The 21,096-nt window shown below is 43.4% G+C and overlaps 1 protein-coding gene across 3 annotated transcripts in view; it reads left to right on the top strand.

Annotated features, from left to right (window-relative positions):
• Positions 1-4,459: 4,459 nt before the first annotated feature.
• The window catches only part of RNGTT (RNA guanylyltransferase and 5'-phosphatase), a 124,092-nt gene continuing 107,455 nt past the window's right edge, over positions 4,460-21,096 (top strand). The window contains exons 1-5 of one of the 3 annotated variants that reach the window (XM_081186608.1): positions 4,460-4,540; positions 9,974-10,083; positions 11,709-11,812; positions 11,892-11,980; positions 18,150-18,225. In XM_081186608.1, the coding sequence (XP_081042734.1) occupies positions 9,997-10,083; positions 11,709-11,812; positions 11,892-11,980; positions 18,150-18,225 (356 nt within the window). In that variant the 5' untranslated portion in view covers positions 4,460-4,540; positions 9,974-9,996. Of the gene's footprint in view, positions 4,541-9,165; positions 9,377-9,973; positions 10,084-11,708; positions 11,813-11,891; positions 11,981-18,149; positions 18,226-21,096 lie in introns of those variants that run through there. The other 2 variants (XM_081186609.1, XM_081186607.1) reach the window with 2 other exon arrangements.

Genomic DNA, 21,096 nt, shown 5'->3' with positions numbered 1-21,096 from the left:
AGACAGGAGATAAACAAGGAGAAGAGAAAAACAACATTTAAATTTCTCTGATGTAGGTGGGATGTATCTGAGGGGTGGTCTTAGGTTACACCCCTTCTGTGATGTATGCATAATGTTTCTGGGGGTGGTCCTGATCTAGAGAAGGGGAATTTCAAAAGTCTTTATAAGGCCTTGCAGGCCATTGTTCTGGGTCCTCTTCCTCTCCTGCGTGTGAGGGGGGTACCCTGTTGCAACAGATCAATAAAGATCAAGCTTACTAGCTGCTTTGCTTCTCAATATTCTCTGGTTGGCCTCTGTTATTTTCTCCTACCAATAGGGAACCTATGTAAGGACTCTATATGGGCTCTTGGATACCCCATAAGGGAAAAGGGCATATTTTTATTTACAACAGCTCCTGTCTCCGGCTGAGCTCATTTTCTTCCGCAGGGACCCGCGGACTTAGTCCGACGAGCTGGGTGGCAGAGTAGCCTTGCACCCAAATTTTACCGTAACATGCACTATTGTAGCAGAGTTTTTCTTTCATTTTCTTGTAATGTTTGTACATTATGCTATCAAAAGCAGTGTAATCCCATTAGTACTTCTACATGGATTGTGACAAATAGGAAAAAAGCTAGGGAAATAAACAATACAGTAAGCCCACAATTTACACAGGGATTATGTCCTGGGGATCGCACCTAAAGCCAAAATTGTGTATAACCAAAACACATCGGATGCAATGGCGGGTGGAATTGCCAAAGTCTCTTTTTTCTCGACGCCCATCCCCTTTTATTTATATTTTTAACCAAGTGTGTAAAGCTGAATGTGTGCAAGTTAAACGTGCATAAAGTTGCAGGTTTAATGTACATCGAAAGAAAATTTGATCTTAAGTACAGAATGCTGAAGCAGACATCTTGAATGTTTTTCTCACCTTGAGACAATTGGGACCACAATTCAGTTCCAATAGTCTGTACAGTCCTCAAACTAGTAAGGTGATACATGATAGACTGGGGAAGCTCCATTTGTCCACTTAAATTGTTCGTCAGCACACTTCCTCTCACTTTCTTGAGCTGGGCCCAGGGATTTAGAGAGGAGTTGGGGATTTTCACTTGATCCTTTCTTGCCAGAGTGTATACTCCTCCACAAATTTCTCCTTTTAGTGTGGCGGCTGTAGTCTTGTTCTCACAGCTGCCTCTTAATTTTCCTAAGCTTGCCTCGAAGCGTTTATTCCTGTCTTCTGTTTGCACAGTGGAAAAACTGCTGAAGACATCTGCCCCTTTATTTTGTATGTTTCGAAAGCACCTGGTATAAATGGCATCCACTCAAGATTTCTTAAAGAACTGAAATGTGAAATTGCTGATCTTCTGACAAAAATATGTAACTTATCCCTAAGATCTGCTTTTGTGCCTGAGGACTGGAAAGCGGATAATGTAACATCTGTAAGGAAAGGGATCTAGAGCAGGATCTGGGAAATTACAGGCAGGTTAGCTTCTGTTTTGAGAAAACTGATAGAAAGAGTTATTAAAGATAACATGATCAAGCATGGTTCTTTAAGAACAAAGCCAGAAGAACCAGCATGGTTTCTGTAACAGTAAGTCTGATAACCCTTTAGAGATATTTAAGAGTATCAATAAGTACGTAAATAGGGTGGTGTGGTAATCACAGTGTACTTGGACTTCCAAAAAACTTTTCATATAGTCATATTTCCAAACACTTCTGAGTAAGTTTAGTGGTCATGGATAAGGGGACAGGTCATCTTACGGATCAGTTACTGATTAAAGAACAGGAAACAGAGAGTAAGGCTAAATTGACAGTTCTCACAATGGAGAGATGAAAGAAGTAGGTTTTCCCAAAGATCTGTACTGGGACTTGTAGTTTTTAACATGTTCTTAAATGATGTAGAGTTAGGATCAGAAGTGAGGTGGCCAATTTGCTAATGACACTGAATTGTTCAGGGTAATTAAAACAAGGTTACAACATTTGGGGGCTTTTTAGTCTGGAAAATTGTGAGGGACAGGGGCATTGACAAGTATAGAAGATTGTGTATGGTGAGGAGAAAGTGGATTGGTCCTTTCTCATAGTATTAGAACCTGGGGCCATCTAATAAAACTGAACTTTGGAAGATGCAGGACAGATAAAACAAGTGCTTCTTCATGCAGCAGATTGTTAAAGCCAAATGTGCATAAGTTAAATCCTCATAAGTTGTGAGATGCCTGTGCCTTCTAAGCAATTTCTGCAAAATGAGAGTGGTGAGGATACCTTGTGTATTTTGCCTGTTATTAGACAGCAACAGCATCTGTCTATATGTCTGCATGTGTGTGATTTCTATTATCAGGACCAGCAGGACATAGCGGACTTTCCATGGTAAACATAAGGTTGTGGGGGTGGGATGATGGTTTCTCTAATTTTGTTGTCTGCCATGCTTCTCCACTAGTCTGAAAAGCTTGGTGACTCCTGGGTTAGATAAATTTATGGAGGACAAGGCTATCGGTAGCTACTAGTCATGGTGGTGGTGTAAGAACTATCTTCAATATTATAGGCATCTGAATATAAGTTTCTCTGGGATACAAGGGAGCAGAATACAGTTCTGCTCATGTCCTGCTTGTGAGCTTCCCATAGGCCTCAAGTTGGCCAGTGTGAAAACAGGATGCTGGACAAGATGGACCTCTGTCAGATCCAGGAGAACTGTTCTCACGGTAAAGGGAAGTGGCAGGCATTGTCCTCAATTGTTTACAGGCACACTGAGTCCACTGCAGACCCATCATGAAGTCACAATTGGTTTAGTTCTAACTCAGTCTCTGTGGATCCCTTATCTGTTAAAAGTGAAGAAACCAAGCTGATTCCCTTCTCTCTTATTGCAGGGCCGCTAATATTGGTGTTCCAACTCTTCTAATCGCCTCTCTTCTGTCCAGTCATATCTCGGGTTAAAAACGCTGCGAGTTGCGCATTTTCGGGTTGCGGACTGTGCCAAACCCGGAAGTACTCACACTCACACATGCACTCACACATGCACAGAAGCACAAAATGACACCATGTGCATGTGCAGACACGGCGCTTCAGGCTACAAACACTGCGGGTTGTGAATATGCCTCCTCCACGGATCACGTTCGCAACCAGAGGTATGACTATTTCCCCCAGTTCCACACTAATCAGGCTCTCCAGAGACAGGAGAACTACTACTTTGCATATAACCTTTTTGCCTTCCTGTTTCTTTTACTTTCTGCACAGCAAATCTGGGTCTTTAAAGACTTTGTCTCATGGTTCCTTATTAGGCAATTTGCTACTTTTAGTCTCGCTTCTCTATCACCGCAATAACAATTAAGTAAATGGTCCAGGCAAGGCGTGGGTGAGCTTGCCTGTGTTTGGAATTATTAAACCTATCCTTTTCTGTGTTTTTCTGCAGCTGCTAATGAATTATTTTAGATTTGCATACTGTCACCTTTAAGCATTTATTTATGAATAATTATTATAACTGCAGCTAAGGTGTGTTCATTACTGGCACTGGGACGTGGGTGGCGCTGTGGTCTAAACGACTGAGCCTCTTGGGTTTGCTGATCAGAAGGTCAGCAGTTTGAATTCCCATGACAGGATGAGCTCTTGTTGCTCTGTCCCAGCTCCTGCCAACCTAGCAGTTTGAAAGCATGCCAGTGCAAGTAGATAAATAGGTATCGCTGCGGCGGGAAGGTAAACAGTGTTTCCATGCGCTCTGGCTTCCATCACGGTGTTCCATTGTGCCAGAAGCAGTTTAGTCATGCTGGACACATGACCCGGAATGCTGTCTGTAGGCCTTTGAGATGAGTGCCGCAACCCCATAGTCACCTTTGACTGGACTTAACCATCCAGGGGTCCTTTACCTTACCTCTGGCGCAAGGAAGCTAAACCCCTAAATTAAGCAAAGTTATCAAAGTCATTGAAATTCTGTCTGTCTACAACCGTTTCCAGTAAAGATCCCAAGAACAGTATTGCTAATTCCTCAAAATTAGACTTTTGGACCAAACACTTGTAGGACGTGCATACATGTGTGCTGTGGTGCACTAGCAAATCTGGTAATAACACACTCCTTTGCTCTAAAATCAGATCTCTGCCTACCCTACCATTGGTCACAATGTATTGTCTCAGGGAATGGGATTGGAGGCACAGTGCAATGAGCAATGAGCTCCTCCTGTCCTGCTAGAATGACTGTACCATGACAGCTGTGCAAACCCTCAGGCTCACACTGCTGGGCTGCGAAACATGTATTTCAAACAAAAGAGAAAGCAAGAAGTGCAAGATGCCTGGCAGGCACTCCATAGCTGTCAAGAATCCAGAGAGATTGGATAGCAACTGGGGCACCATATGAAGCAGCAGCCAACCATAGAGTATAAAGGCCTCTCCCAATTATAACCTGGCTAAGTCTTTGCCACAGGCTTGGCAAAGCTTTGGAAGACTTGGGGTGGCTTCTTTGAGGAACCTAAGGTAAATAGCTGTTGTTAGCAGGGTGAAACATCAGCATCTGGCAGCAAAATAGCTTGGGCCAGTCCTGAATGTATTCCTAAGGAATGGAGACATGTGGATTGAAATATAGGTAGGGGTGTGTGTGTGTCACATTGTGCTGCCCTCCCTCAGTATTCATACGTGAGGCCTTCTGTATTCCCACATAGCAGTCACATTTACTTTGGGCTGGCAACTAATACAGCTGAGCACATTATGTTCAGATCATAGGCCTCAGCCGTAATTTCCAGAATAGACATGAACATGCTTTACACTTAGTTCCTTGGACAGCTGAACTGTGTTTAGGGAAGCAATGGTTGGGCCCGTTGCCGATGCCAACTGTTTCAAGGTCAGGCAGCTATCTTCTAGTGTCAGCAAGGTCTGGAAAGTAGGTCACATTTCTGAAAGCAATAGTTCCATTGTTTACCTTCTTGAAGGCTGAGTTTTAGTACAAACACAATGTTTGCTCTTTTAGTAACCTCCTCTAGAGCATTTTATTTGTATAGCTTAATATTAATAGTTAAAGTCCTTTTAAAATTATTATTAAACCCCCACAGAATGCTAATACTTATTTTAACTTTTCCTGTTGCTTTATAAGTCTGATGTTCAGGGAATTTTCCCTTAAGGCTTCAGTTCAAATCATGTTTCTTCTTATATTATGGAGATACAGTTGTCCCCCTCGTTACTGACTTTTTGTTGCTATCTAAAGACATTTATTTACACAGGCATTTGGTGTTGAAGGCTGAAACCTGATACAACGTTTTGAAATCTGCTGATGAATCATTTGACAATTGTTTCTTTCCTTCCTGTTTTTTATATATTATGTGTTTATGGATTGTGCTTTATTCATACACCAATGAGATGAAGCTTTGCAATTAATGCTGTGTGAGTATGTGAAATCTTTGCGCCACCTACTGACTGAAGGCTGCATTTAAATCAAACATGAAGAATCAGAGTATTTTTGTTTTGTTTTGTGTGCACATAGACTTGACTCCAAAACAATGTGAACCCTGATTCAGCTAATGAACTATATTGGCAGTAGTTAAAATTAAAGACACACTTACTGTTTTAAATTCCTATCCTGCCCTTCCTCCCAAAGGAGCCCAGGGTAGCAAACATAAAAAGTTAAAACTAAATAGTTATGAAGACACAGGAGACACCCACTTTGGCCCCTCGCACCTGAGATTATGCTTAATTTTTAGTGGTTCTGTGATTTTATAAAGCTTACTTATGATTGGAGGATGATGGCTAATTTGTTTTTTTTAAAAAATAATATTTATTCATAGTTTCAAAGTAATAGAAAAAAAGAAAAACAGAAAAACAACAACACTACAATACATAAAAAAGAAGAAAAAGCGCAAAACATAAAAACCAATACAGCAATACAAAAAAAGAGACAAAAATAAAGACACAAATCCCAAATTTCATATCTTTAATTTCCATTTGCTTGTTTCATTGACCTCCTCACACCTCCCTTCTTGTATTCTAGTTTAATTAGTTATTTCAGCAAATTCTTTCCATCTTTCTCAATTTTTGTTAAATAATTTATCTTAACAATTTAACCTAATAATTAACTCAACAAATCCTTTCCATCTTTCCCCATATTCTGTTATTCAAATTACATTAATTTATTTAACCTTATCTTACCATAAAGTACCTTAAAGCTTGAATCTTAGTACTCAAATATACATAACGCCTAATATCATTTCTGCTAGAGTCATATAGCTTCATTCCAACATTTTCCTTGATATTCATTGATTTTAGGCTAATTCCCCAAATAAAAAAAAATTCTTTATAAATTTTCTTCCAATCTTCACCCAACGTCTCTTCTTCCTGGTCTCGGGTCGGGTCATTCCTTACTGTCCATTCCATCTAGTCCATCAACCTGGAAGTCTTATGTCCGAGGCCCTTAAGTCTCTTCCATGTCCCTTCTGCAGATCTTCTTCTTCTTGTTTATACTTGCCCTTTTCCTTGTCATTTGTTGGTCTCTTTCTTAATTTCTTTCCTTTCTCATTGAGGAGTAGGTCTCTGGGGGGTTCCAGCCCAAAATTGTCTCCATCTCCCTTCATCAAACCCGCCCATTCCCCACAGCCCCACTCCCCACAGTCATCAATATAATCCAAAAAATATTTAAAAACATATTTCAAGGTCTCTCCAAAGTTAGGACCCTCCTCAGCTCCAGACTCCCCCTGGCCCACTCCAACTTCAATCTTCAATGACAGCGGCTTATACTCCTGTAGGGCCTCGGGTTTCTCCATTTGTATTATTTGAGGTGCAACCGCATCCTCCTCCATTATCTTCTGCACTTGCCCAGTCAGTACAGGTTCATGAGTTGGTCCCTGAATGGTTTCTGTATCAATATTCCCTGTTTGTCCACAGTTGTTAACCACAACAGTCATCAAGTCCATTTTCTCATTCATCAAATCCATCTTCTCATGCATCTGTTCCAGCAAGGCACTTGTCTTGCATAAAGCAAGCACCCAATCTTCCTCCCAGCTCATCTTTAGTCAAGGTCAGAAAAGACTGGTCCCACAATCTTAATCTCACAGCTGTTGAGTCCTCAGGTAAACTGCAGCAACAATTTAACAAGCTCCCTCTCGGGGAGACAATTTCTATTTGTATCCATTTTTTTAAGGCAAGTCCAACAAAGGAAAATTACTTTCATTTTTCAGATATTTTTCAGATATTTTGTTTCTTTAGAATGCAAAAGGCAATATTGGAATCAGTCTATTTCTCTTCTTTAGCTATCTGTCAAAATGTTCCATTCACAGTCAGTGAACCTTTCCAACTATTTCTGTCTCTGACACCCCGTTCCCAGGTTAGAGACGGTGGAAGTTTATCCTTCACTCCCTCTCCTGCAGGGGTTAAACAAAGTTCTCCCCCCTTTTCTCCTACTTCCAAGGGGGTTTCAGTAATTATAAATGAAGGAAATTAGACTTTTTTCACGGCTTTCCAGGCTTTAGCTTACAAAATTTTTGCTTTAGTCTATATACAAAAAGCGGATACTTGTTTTGAATCCAATTGTCCACAGGAAAAAGTCAGCGCTCTCCGGCAATGGCTGTGCGGCTTCACTCCGTAAAAATAGCAATCAGTTCGCAGCACCGCGCCACTCACCCCACTTCGCTCTGGCGCCCCAAAAAGGGGTTTCCGGTGAGTAGGGGGGCGCTCCTGGTGCCCTGCTGAACCCCACGTTCCCAGGCTTCCTCCGCCTGGGATTTCTAGCAGGTCCCCACCTTCGCCGCGGCGGGAAGACCCAGTTTCTACGGAGCCCGTTCCTCCGATCGGAGGAACTCCGCCATTCACCGATGGTGCTGACCCAGAAGTCCGATGATGGCTAATTTGAAGTTGAAGTATCAGTGTGGAATAGGGACGTTGTGTCTGAATTTCCATGGGGTTGTATTTGTTTTTTTAATGTATTCATAATGGATAATTGGTAGTTTTTTCAAAGTGGCATCGGTTTCAGCCCATGTGCCTTACAATGCCTGTTCTCTCCCGCAATATAGCATTGAGTTTGGGTAGCTGCCATTCAGCTGGTGGAATCCACCCCCACCCCCGCACTTAGGACTAACCCACATAGGAGTGGCATCACAGTGTCACCATCCTGACCATGGTGTGGTCACTGTTTACCTGAATGGTGCATAAGGCTGCATAAGCACATGGGTGAGAGTGCTGGATGGGCTCTACAGGTGCATCCCTGACCTCACCACCACCTTGTATCGCCACTGCGCCGCCCAGGCAAGTGGCAGTAAATGCCAGTCCTTGGAAGATGGCTTTGAGGTACTGCCCCAGCACCTGCTCCTGAGCAGATCCCACCGACAGCACTTTGCTAAGCACATAAATGCAATTTGTCTCAAATTGTCTGAAAACGAGGATGTGTCTTAGAAAAAGGGGACACATGGTAACCCTGTTTTTATTTATTTTTTAGCCCGGCCGTTTCTTGGTCTTCAGAAGGGGTTTCCCCAATGCTTTTGATGGCTCAAAAGTAATTTGAATCTCTTGCAAAAGCCTAGACTGTTTCTCTGCCCTCCAGGCTTGCTAAAACAGTAAAAGTGAAAGCTGCACACAGGAGACAACGGAAAAGTCTACGATTGACTTTCAAACTCAGGTCTTCTTTGTGGGCTTTATTTATTATTTTTTAAAACGCAACTTACATCTTAAACATGTCCTGTTAACACAATTGCATTGCCACAAGAAGCAGTCTAATATTGGATAGGGCGCCCATTTTTGGTGCGAGGAGCGAGACGATGTTAAGACGCATCGCCTTCCAGCAAAGCTGGACGGGATCCAGTAGTTGCGTGCAAATTTAACTTAGTCCATTAAAATGACATATGGCGCGACGGGACCTCCCTTTTTCCGCCGCCTCCCCAATCCTCTCTGCGGGGTTTGGGTGAGCTACGTTAAATCCCACTCTATATGTATTTTACAGTACAGTACAGTATAAACTTTATTAAATTAAAACCCCTTGCTTGCAGAAACCATATTTTACTTGAAAACCCACCGCATTACAGTAATAGAGTTAATAATGACTCCCCGCTCCTTCAAGCCTGAGGTATTCCTCTACATGTTTCGTACTTCTATGGGAAGAAGGGCGGCGTCTCCGCTTTGACAACCGTGCTGCCACAGAGAGGACGGGACACCGCCTCCTTTCTTCCTAGAGTGGTCAGAGCAAGCGGCAAGTTCGATGGATCCCGGAAGCGGAACCGGCCGCTCTCGGCCGCGGTGCATTGTGGTCTGGCGGCTTCCGTGCGAAGTGCCTGGGACTGCTGCCGCCGCCGCTGCTACTGGTGCGGGAGGGGGAGCTGTCAGGGAGTCCTGCCTCCCGGAGAAGCGAGGCGGCTGCGTGAGCCTTCCGGCCTCGGGGCCGCCATGTCTTTCAACAAGATCCCGCCGCGGTGGCTGAGCTGCCCGAGGCGCGGGCAGCCCGTGGCAGGTGAGCGGTGAGCGGGGTGGCCGGTGAGGTGACGGCAGGGCGGGACAGGCGTCGCTTTCGCGCGCGGCAGCCGTGCCTCTCCCGTCCCCGGGACACTTGCGCCTGTGCCTCCTGGCGCGCCGGTGCGATCGGTGGGTTGCAGGCGGGTAGAGGAGGACTTGTGCACCGCTTGGTGCCTTGTTATCCTTGCCATGAGAGACTCGGCCTTCGCGGAGACAGGTCCTCGGGTTTATTCACTCTCCTCCAGTCCAAAGAGATAATTGTCACAGTCTCTCCTGGACAGACGCAGGTGCGCAGGTTACATGGGCTCCCCGTCCAGACACAGATCAGGTTCACGCAGCTCCCCCGTTTACGTAGGACTTGGGAGTCCCACAGGTGTATGAAAGCATTTACTCATCGTTCTGGATATGGCGGTGCTGCCAGGGTTTCAATTTGGTTTGTTTTGGTTAGTTTTAAACCGAAACGAAATCTTGCAAACTCCGCTACAGTTCTCGTGAAAGTATTTTAACAAAGATTCAGGCCGACGGTCGCACATGTTTATATGACTCCATAGGTGTGCTGTGAGACGTAAGGTTTTTTGATTTTGTTGCCACACAGGGAAGTTTTTGCCCCTGAAGACAATGTTGGGACCAAAATATGATGATCAAGTTGCTGAAGAGTATCGTTTCCACCCCAGTATGTTATCAAACTACTTGAAAAGTCTTAAGGTAAAGAATAAAACCAAATAAGTGTTTCTTTCACTGCATAAACATTTGATTCCCCCTCCCCTTTGATAAGTATAATAATAGAAGATTTTACATAATGGCTGTTTGGGACAGTGGTATATAATGGCAGTTTGGGGACAGTGATAGTGGGAAATCACAATTGCAGAGGGAAGATGTACAGATAGAAATAAGCCACTTTCTCTACAGAATCACTATCCTTTTGCACTGGTGAAACATTATACATTAACTGTATAAACTCTGTAAGCATATGTGCAACAGCACATCAGAGGAAAAGTGCCCAGCGTGCTTCCATAGCATATGTTGTTGTTGTTTAGTCGTTTAGTCATGTCTGACTCTTTGTGACCCCGTGGACCAGAGCATGCCAGGCATATATGTAGCCTCAAATTCACATTTAGATGTGGCTATGCAATTGTTTCTTGGTACTCTCCATTTTATTATTATTGTTGGCTGGTAGCCTGGGGCTATAAATCCACTTTACTACTGTCTACACAGTGGCCACAGTGATCCATGCGACGGTCACCTCCAGGCTTGACTACTATAATTCGCTCTACGCGGGGCTGCCCTTGAAGCTGTCCCAGAAACTCCAGTGGGTGCAGAATGCTGCAGCGAGACTCCTCACGGGGTCTCTGCCATGGGAGCATATTCACCCAGTGCTTTTCAAGCTGCACTGGCTCCCGGTGGAGTACAGGGTCAGATTTAAGGTGCTGCTTTTGACCTTTAAAGCCCTTCACGGCCTAGGACCCTCGTACCTACGGGACCGCCTCTCCCGGTATGCCCCACGGAGAGCCTCAAGGTCCATAAATAGCAACACCCTAGTGGTCCCGGGCCCTAAGGAAGTTAGATTAGCTTCAACCAGAGCCAGGGCCTTTTCAACTCTGGCCCCGGCCTGGTGGAACACTCTGCCTCATGAGACCAGGGCCCTGCAGGATCTGATTACTTTCCGCAGGGCCTGTAAGACAGAGTTCTTCTGCCTGGCCTTTGGCTTGGAGCCAATTTGATTCCCTCCCTCCCTCTCTTTCTTTTTTCTTTTCCTTCTCCTCCTGCGATGAGGCTACATTTTAATATTTTAATGTTTCATTATTTTAATATTGTATTTTAAGTTTTTTTTTAAGTTGTAATCATTCAGCTTGTTTTTATTATTGCTTGTAAGCCACCCTGAGCCCGACCTTGGCTGGGGAGGGCGGGGTATAAATAAAAATTATTATTATTATTATTACACTCAAAGTAGATGTCTACATTTTTTAACCAAAATAATTGCTAGTTTGAGAGGAGTGAGGCAAGGTATGTTAGATGTGCAGAGGATATGCATGCTGAAGATAACAAACAGAAGGTAAATATACTAACTTTTGAGGCAAAAGTAAAAAAAATAACAATATGCGCACAAACTTAGGAGACTGTTTTTGGGATGAGCTTCTCTATCACACACTTTGCTGTGGTGGTGGAGACTGCTAAAAGCACTTTTATCAACAGCAGCATTAAGGAGTTGGAGAAGGGTTGAGACAGTGTGGAGTGGTTGATAAGTTCTTTTTTGGCGGCGGCGGGGGGGGGGGGGAGTTAGTCCTGGGAAGAACTGTGTGTGGCTTAAACACTGGTTTTGTTATTTCCAGGTTAAGATGGGTCTGCTGATAGACTTGACAAACACTACTAGGTTCTATGACAGGAGTGATATAGAGAAGGATGGGATCACATATATAAAACTTCAGTGTAAAGGGTAAGTTGATTGAATTCACGAGTATTTGCTTTTACACAAGAGGAGTGTTTCTATAACTTTGACTGTTTTGTTTTGCCAGGCATGGTGAATGCCCCACAGCTGATAACACAGAAACATTCATTCGTATATGTGAACATTTTAGTAATAAGAACCCAACAGAACTTATAGGTACGTGTTTAATATTTCTGTTTTTGCCATTCTTCTGCCTTGTTTATCTCTCTCTTCACACAACACCCTTCCAATCCTTTCCCCACCATATACCAGTTTTATTTGGGAGTGAGCATTTCCCGTAGTAGTAGTGTGGTCAGTAGTACTTATGGGGGGGAGTTATTTAGTACACCTATGTTATGTTCCAGGTAAAAGAACCATCTTCCTTTAAAGGCAGTAAATTAATTTGGCCAGCATCACACAACTGGGACAGAATAAAATAGGTGTTAGTCAACTGAGTTTTACTCAGAGTAAACCCATTGAAATTAATGGGCCTAACAATCATTCTCATTAATTTCAGTGGGTTTGCTCTGAGTAAAACTTGGGTGAATCCCACAATTTGAGAAAAATATAGTTGTTATTACTGGTAATGTATGTATAGGCCTGAATGTATAGTTGGGTATATCTAGTCTTGAAATTTACGTAATGAATTTCTACAGTGTAGTATTAGCCCTCTTGGCTACATTACTTGGTAGTAACTATAAATCATAGGCATTGTATAAAGCAGTGGTTCCTAATTGGTGGTTGTCTGTGGAACCCACCCAGGGGGTTCATGGCACCATTCACATAATAAAAAACGACCATAGTGATATCAACATTTTCAAAAGTAGGGGATCTATGGCTTGGTGTTGCGACCTGCGGAGCCGGAGAGCTCACAGGCATTCAGATTTTGCAGAAGAACCAAGGAAGAAGCCTAAAATGCCAGAGTGTTCAGTTCTAGTGTTTTATTAAAGAGAAAGGAATAGACTTAGCAACAGCAACCTGCCACTTCCCCTTGCCCCAGCTCAAAGTCTTCTGTGGGACTCCATAGCAAGGAGATGGCGTGTCCGATGTTGGACTGTCCACACCCAAGCAAACGTGCATACATTCTTTATACAACAGAGCAGCATACATCACATGGAAACAGGTGGCTGATACCCCAAACATTACAGATGTTTCCTCTTTCTGGGCTCTGGGCCCAACTTCCCAAGCCCACAAATAAGAGTACCGTAGATTCCGGCGTATTAGGCGACTGGGCGTATTAGACGACCCCCAACTTTTCCTGTTAAAATATAGAGTTTGGGATATACTCGCCGTATAAGACTACCCCCGCCTGTAGCCAACTAGCAGCAGCCCAAGGCAAGGCGAGCGAGCGAGCCCCGATCGGCCATCCAGCAAAGCGGCAGGCTGCGCTTACCGGCTGGTAGTTCTGGCAGTTCTGGGGATGCCCAGCTCCTTGGAGCCCCGGCCAAAGCCATGTACCACCTCGCCACAGGAAGGGGAGGCTGCAGTTGCTGCTGCTTCGGGATAGCTGCCTGCTATTTGGTGGTCCCCATGGTGGGCGGACGAGCGAGCGAGCGGGCAAGGGCTTGAAGGTGGGTGGGAAGAGTCACCGCACGGGTTAACTCTCTCCAGCCCGCAGCCGCTACCTGGCTGCCTCCCGCGCAGCCGTCGCTGCTCGGGTTAACTCTCTCCAGCCTGCAGCCGCTGCCTGGCTGCCTCCTGCGCAGCCGTCACCACCTGCCACAACCATACCGGGCGTATAAGGCAACCCCCAACTTTGGAGAAGATTTTCTGGGGTTCAAAAGTCGCCTTATATGCCGGAATCTACGGTACTATATCCAGGCAGGCCAATTAATGAGCTGTGTATGAGCTCAGTGCTACAGCTACTAACAATCAAGGATGGGGTCACCTTGACTATCAATATGGCATAAGCAGGGCTTTCAGAGCACTTCACCTTTGGTTCAACACCAAGTCCGCAGTACTTAGCTAGTTGGGAACCACTGGCATAAAGCATAGGCTCATTTTTAACCCCCCCCCCAATTGCCAGTTTCAGAGGCGTGAGTAAAATTAATGAAATACATTATTTCTTACATAGTATTCCAAGTTCTCCACAGGAAAAATGTAAGTGTACACAGTCTCAGTGGGTAGGGGCGTAAATTGTAGGAGGGCACATTTCAACTGAGCATTAGGAGAAACTTATCGACAACAAAATCAGTCCAGCAGTGGAACCAATTTCCTAGAGGTAGGAGCTTTAAGGGGAGGCTGAACAGCCATCTGTTGCAGATGCTCTAGTTCTGGCTTTTCTGTACTGAGCAGGAGGTTGGATTAGACAGCTTACAAGTGCCCATCCACTTCTGTAAGTCTTTCCACTTGAGACAGCAGCACTGAATTGATCAGAAGTGGAAAGAGAATGTCCCTATCTGCTCTCTGTTGCGGCGTCTGTGGGTTTCTTAATGATATAAAATGGGGAGAGGGCATGTGTGTAGCCTCTGTGGCATGGTTCTGTTTTAAACACAGAACTGGGGTATAGTGTGTGTACATTTTCCTCTGTTAGAAGGAGAAGTTTGATACCCAAATGCCTGTTTGAGGTAGTTGTTACTCTCCCCAGATGAGCAGACAAGTGATACTTTGCATAGTTCTCTTACAGAGGTTAAGTTGGGGTTGATAGGAACATCATTTCTTGGGGGAAGAAAAGCAGTTTTCTTAGAAGCTTTCTGTGTGTTCAGGAGGGTGTGTTTGTTTGTTTTATTGGTGTATGTGTGAACAGTGCACATGTGTTAAATTTATACAGAACAAATCAGCTTGTCTTGCAATAAGGTAGGTTTTTAAAAAAGGGTTATTTGATTTTTATGAGCAGTTAAAGCGCTATTGTTTGGATCGCAAAGGGCTCTTTACAGAGGGAACTGGGATTGAGCAGAGGCTTGTCTGGAGTACAGAAGAGGCCTTTTTTTTACCCGTCTTCCTTTCCCCCTCCTACTACCTCTCATGCCTCTTCGGAGGGTTCCTTCACCCTTTGGATCAGATTTTCAAGGGGATGAAGGAGGTAAGGGGAGATAATCAAAATATGCTACCTCACTTCCAGAGGAAGGAGAGTCCTTTGAGCCTTTATCTTTTGACCTCGGATAACATGTTCACATCAATTGTAAATTGTGGTATAGAATCATGTTGTGATGAATGGTACACAACATTTCTCTTTGTGAATACCTTTAGCATTTTAAAAAAGGTTTCTGTTAGTATATAACAAAACAAAAAACACAAAAAACAAATTCAGAAATATACAGCAAGCATGTTTTTAAAATTACCCATAGAGCAAAGTACTTTAGTGGGCTCATATCTATTATGCATTCATGTGTATGGTTGGGATATTGCACTGTTATTTCTGCAGCACACAGTGGCTAAAACTGCACATTCAGTTATAGTGCAGAAAGGACTTGCCACTGGATAAGCAATTTGCAGTGAAACTGGGTATTGTTACCTGGTTCTAAAACAGTTCATAACAGATACTTGTTTTAAATGTAATTTTCAGTGATGGGCTGTAAACTTTTGATGTTAGGATACAGCGAACATATAGTGTTTCACATTGTTTATTTTATACTGCATAAATTAAAACATTTTTGAGATGGTTCACAAGGCTGACATTAAGTTTCATCTTGCATTAATATTTTAACCTCTTTTTCTTGAATATTAGCATATTAAAAACTTCACATCTGGTAGGTTTTCTGCAAACATTGCTAAGGGAAAATAGGTGATACTTCTGCAGGTAGAGTCAAGTATAATTGAGAAGTGCTGGAGAATTGTAAATAACATCATGACACTATTCCATTTGTTCTATGCATTGGACCTTATTTTATTATACTCCGCCTTTTCCCCTGATGGACCAAAGGACCAACAGTGAAATAATTAAGTCTCTAAAAATGTTTTCAGCAGATGACCAAACATCACTGTAGGTGCCTGTCTAATTGAAATAGGAACGTTGTTAAAAAGTACTTGCTGAAACCATAGACTCTAGTTCTTTCCTTCTGAGGTGAATTTACTAAACTAGTTGAGTTTTTGCTTGCCTTTATAGAGAGACTTAGTGGAAGTGGGGGAATCTGAAGAGCTGGATTAATGTAATTACAATAAAGGAAATGCAATTGGATAAGTAAATGTCAGACCATACGGGTCCTGAGTAAAATGAAGTAAAAAACGGAAATAAGCCAGCAAATCTTTCACTTCTGAAATACTGAGAATTAAGTAGGAACTGTAAAGGACAGAACTATTTGCTTTAATTAGTTATTGTCTTGAATAACAAAACCAATGCAAACAAAGACATCCAAATCTGACAGTTGTATTTTAATTTAGACTCAAGATTAAAAAAACCAAGCTGGTTATAATCAATAACTTTGTAGTTTTAATATATTTTAAAATTGGCCACTAGATGGAGATATTGCCACAGGAATAATATTCTTAAGCGGTTTTTGTATTAAAAAAACCATACTGCAGATATAATAACTTAAGTCATAAATCTAATACTTCAGGAATTTTCTTGTAGCTGATTGATGATCTTTGACCTTTGTTTTAATAACAAAGTGCAATGTGGTCATAAAATGCAAGCTATTGTTGAAGGTTCCCTAAAACATAGGGAGAGCCCTGTTGGATCAGACCAAGGACTCCCCTCGTTCAGCATCTCATACCTATGAGAAGCCTTCAAATGGGACATGAAGCCTTTCTCCCAGTCACTGGTATTCAGAGGCGTATTGTCTCTGAACCACGAGGTTCTGTTTAACTCCTCATAGCTAGTATCTTTTGACCCCATCTGTACTCTATGAATTTTCCTGATGCCCACTTAAAGCCATCTAAGCCGGTGACTGACATTACATCTTGTGAATCCCCTAAGATAATCATGTGTTGATTGAATATGTTACTTCTTTGCCTACCCTGATATTCTAGTCAGTAACACTAAGTGAAGATTCTTTGTCTGTTTGTTTGATAGCAAGTAAGGGACGTAGGTGGCGCTGTGGGTTAAACCACAGAGCCTAAGACTTGCCAATCAGAAGGTCGGCGGTTCGAATCCCTGCGACGGGGTGAGCTACTGTTGGTCCCTGCTCCTGCCAACCTAGCAGTCTGAAAGCATGTCAAAGTAAATAGGTACCGCTCCGGCGGGAAGGTAAACGGCGTTTCCGTGCGCTGCTCTGGTTCGCCAGAAGCGGCTTAGTTATGCCGGCCACATGACCCAGAAGCTGTACGCCAGCTCCCTTGGCCAATAAAGTGAGATGAGCGCCGCAACCCCAGAGTCCGTCACGACTGGACCTAATGGTCAGGGGTCCCTTTATCTTTTAAAGAGATGTAATCTCCCTTACCCTCCCCACACCTCCAGGTTTTGGATTGCCAAATTCTTTATAGTCCTTTCTTTGGTTCCTACAAATACTTGTGTTGGAGAAATGGAATACTTGCACCTGTTAATCAGTACAGTAATTGATGTTAAGCTGCTTCCGTGCAGGCTACTTTTATGGATGTGTATTAGTAATGAGATTTTATCAGAATTCATGTTATAAGAATGGGAATCTTTTGATGGAAGTAATTCAAAGGAAGACAAAAAAACTGACCTTCTGTAATGTGCAAAAGCAGTCTTCCTTTTAGCTCAGGCACATTTATTTGCCTAATATTTTGAAACAGAAGAATAATGTTGGATTCTGGAAAAACTGTGGTTAGAAATATTGCTTAAAATGTGCCCAGTTACAGATCATAGCACTACTGTAGGTGCTTGTTCTCTCTGCACATTATAGTGGAACAGGGAGGAGAATGGCAAAGGACAAAGAAAGACGTAGCTGGATATAGCTGCTGTGGCCAGGGTAATTTGAGGAAGTTTGAGTAAAACAGTTTGGAAGACCTAATGGGTTGGGATTGGGCACTGTGACCTTGGCAAGTGCCTTGTACCAAATGAGAGCAGAGTTCAAAGTTCTCTCTCTCACTTTTCCTGAAAAATGAAAGATCGACATCTTTGGTGGGAAGGAAAGAAAAGCCTCTTCAGAATAATGTAGGGCCTGGTGCTTGCATCAAGGAAGCTCAAAGCCATCCTTCTTGGGAGAACTACATTCAGGAGTAATAGGTTGCACTTCTGCCTTCAGCCCCTGGCTGAAAGTAGAACGAAAAAAAATGAAATGCTTGTTTACTCATGGAAGCATTTATAGCCTACCTAATCCAGCTTCCGCTCTGATCTCTTCCAGCACAGAGTTGCTGTTCCAAATATGTGCCAGGGGGAGAGAAATGTAGCAGTCAACTGACCCCACCCTGAAGGGAGAACCTATTTGAGGGCTGACTGTGTCAGAAAAGGAATATTGGTGCTTTAAAATAGTCTCTGTAACTGCAATTAATTTTTGTTTTTTAGGTGTTCATTGTACACATGGTTTCAATCGTACTGGTTTTCTTATCTGTGCCTTTCTGGTTGAGAAGTTGGACTGGAGGTAACTTTATACTTTTTTTAAATTTAAAAATGGATTGTCTGTAAACATTGCATTGTTTTATGGGTGGGCTGGTTGCTGTAATTTGTAGCTTAATCTACTATAGCACCCTTACCTTTTAGTATACAAGATTCAGGAATGCTGATGATAATATTAGATGATCTTTTCCAATATCTCTTTCATTAATGTGGCAAATGTGGAATAGTAGTTGATAGATCGTAGTATTGCCAGGGAGGAGTTAGTTGACTGCAACTTAAGAAGAAGGAAGTTTTTAATGTTTGAAGTTTTATTCTGTTTTAGTGTTCTGTTTAGAGTGTCTGGGGAAACCCAGCCAGATGGGCATGGTATAAATAATAAAATTATTATTACTACTACTACTACTACTACTACTACTACTACTACTACCTCCACCCTATCCACCCTCCCCCTGCCTCCACCTCCAGGAAAATGTGTCTTGAAATTAGGAGCTGATATGATTACAAAGTCCCCACTGATAATAAGTTGGATGTTACAGGTTAACTAAGTAAGTGTCAGATTTTGGCCCTTTTATGTCATAAATCTGTCAGCAGCTTTTGACATGGTTGATCACGAACTTCTGGACCACCGCATTGCCGACGTGGGGATCCAGGGCACAGTCCTTCAATGGCTGCACTCGTTTCTCTCTGGTCGGGGACAGAGGGTGGCGCTTGGGGGGGAACTGTCATCGCGCCACTCCTTGGTGTGTGGAGTACCTCAGAGTGCGATACTCTCCCCGATGCTTTTCAACATCTTTATGCGCCCCCTCGCCCAGCTTGTTCAGAGTTTTGGGCTGGGTTGCCATCAGTATGCCGATGACACCCAACTCTATCTGTTGATGGATGGCCATCCTGACTCGGCCCCAGACACACTGACCAGATGTTTGGAAGCTGTGGCTGGATGGTTACGTGGGAGCCGGTTGAAGCTAAATCCTTCGAAGACAGAGGTCCTGTGGCTGGGACGGGGCGATATGGGATCGGGGGGGCAACTCCCATCTCTTGCGGGGGCGCAATTAGTGCCAGCACCGTCCGTTAAGAGTTTGGGTGTAATCTTCAACACCTCCCTTTCCATGGAGGCGCAGATTGCAGCTATAACAAAGGCGGCATTTTTCCATCTCTGCCAAGCTAAGCAGTTGGCTCCTTACCTCTCTTGCCCTGACCTAGCCACTGTGATCCACGCGACGGTCACCTCCAGACTGGATTATTGTAACTCGCTCTACGTGGGGCTGCCCTTGAGACTGACCCAGAAACTCCAGCGGGTGCAGAATGCTGCAGCGAGACTCCTTACGAGGTCTTCGCTGCGAGATCACATTCACCCGGTACTATACCAGCTGCACTGGCTCCCGGTGGAGTACAGGATCCAGGTTTAAGGCGCTGGTTTTAACCTTTAAAGCCCTATACGGCCTAGGACCCTCGTACCTACGGGACCGCCTCTCCTGGTATGCCCCACAGAGAAACTTACGGTCTTCAAATAAAAACATCTTGAAGGTCCCAGGCCACAGAGAAGTTAGGCTGGCCTCAACTAGAGCCAGGGCTTTTTCGGCTGTGGCTCCGATCTGGTGGAAAACTCTGTCACAAGAGACCAGGGCCCTGCGGGACTTGACATCTTTCCGCAGGGCCTGCAAGACAGAGCTGTTCCACCAGGCCTTTGGCCAGGGCACAGCCTGACTCCCTCCCTCGGCAATCTTCGCGGAGCTCTGGCCCAATGGTTGCCAGTGGCTTGAATTAATTAATTTTATAATGAATGATTTTAGAGTGTTGTTTATGCTGTACTTTTGTACTGTTTTATTGTTGTTAGCCGCCCTGAGCCTGGCTTCGGCTGGGGAGGGCGGGATATAAATAAATTTATTATTATTATTATTATTATTATTATTATTATTATTATTATTATTATTATTATTATTAAAGCAATACCAGCAGATGCGAGAGTGCTGCTACTGGCATTCAGTAGGTACCTAGCAAGATTCCTGGAGGAATCCTTGTGAGTTGAGTGTGTGTAACTTTAACAACCAGTTTGGTCTGGTTTGGTTACATGATAATGATACATGGGAATATTACCTACAACTTATGTGCATTTCAATCTAGTATTATGATTTCTGAGGCCTTTTTGTATCATAACAAGAAATATACTTTCCTTTTTTTATTTAACTGTTTAAGATTTAGATTGATACCCCCCTTTTTTCTGCAATGAAATGCTCAAATCAAGGTGGATAGTTTTCAGAGCTGCTCTACTGTGCTCCAGTCCAATAATGCAGGGCAGCTGGGTTTTATGCACCTCTGGTTGCTCCTCCTTTTGTGCTCCCTGCTTGGCCCTCTTTCCAGTTGGATCAAAACACATACAAACAAGTTTTTTTCTCACCCACAAAGGTGTAGTTTTAGCAGAAAGAAGAACTGTCTGGTGGCTTATGACAAACTGCCAGCCATATTAATTAAATTGGAAACAAACAATTCATTCTCTATCTCTTTCCCGTTGCCTGAAGGTGGAAAACTGATACAATTGCCCCTTGAGGCAAGCTACAGGCAGCTTCAGGATTGCATCCAACACTTCTTTTTTTGCTCATGCAACAGACTGGGGGTTGGGGACCCTTTGGAGCAAATTTAGGGGGCACATGGGGAGAAGAGAGGAAGGAAAAGTGCCACTGTGTGTGTGTGCAGAATGCTGCTCACATGGTATTGGATACAAGCCTTAGTTTTTAAACATTTTGATCCTGTGAACACCATGGCGTCCTCTAGCTCCTCTTTGAATCGTGATCTTTCATATACACATCTTGTTGAACTGGATTGTATCTTCTCTTAAGATACTCTGTTCTGATTCTTAAGGGCTTAAAGTTACCTAGTCTGCTGTTGATTTGCTTTGATG

The sequence above is a fragment of the Podarcis bocagei genome (genome assembly GCF_964188305.1).
Source record: "Podarcis bocagei genome assembly, chromosome: 3".
Taxonomy (NCBI): domain Eukaryota; kingdom Metazoa; phylum Chordata; class Lepidosauria; order Squamata; family Lacertidae; genus Podarcis; species Podarcis bocagei.
Note: the sequence above shows the minus strand (reverse complement) of the source record. Positions and strands in the feature narration are given on the sequence as shown.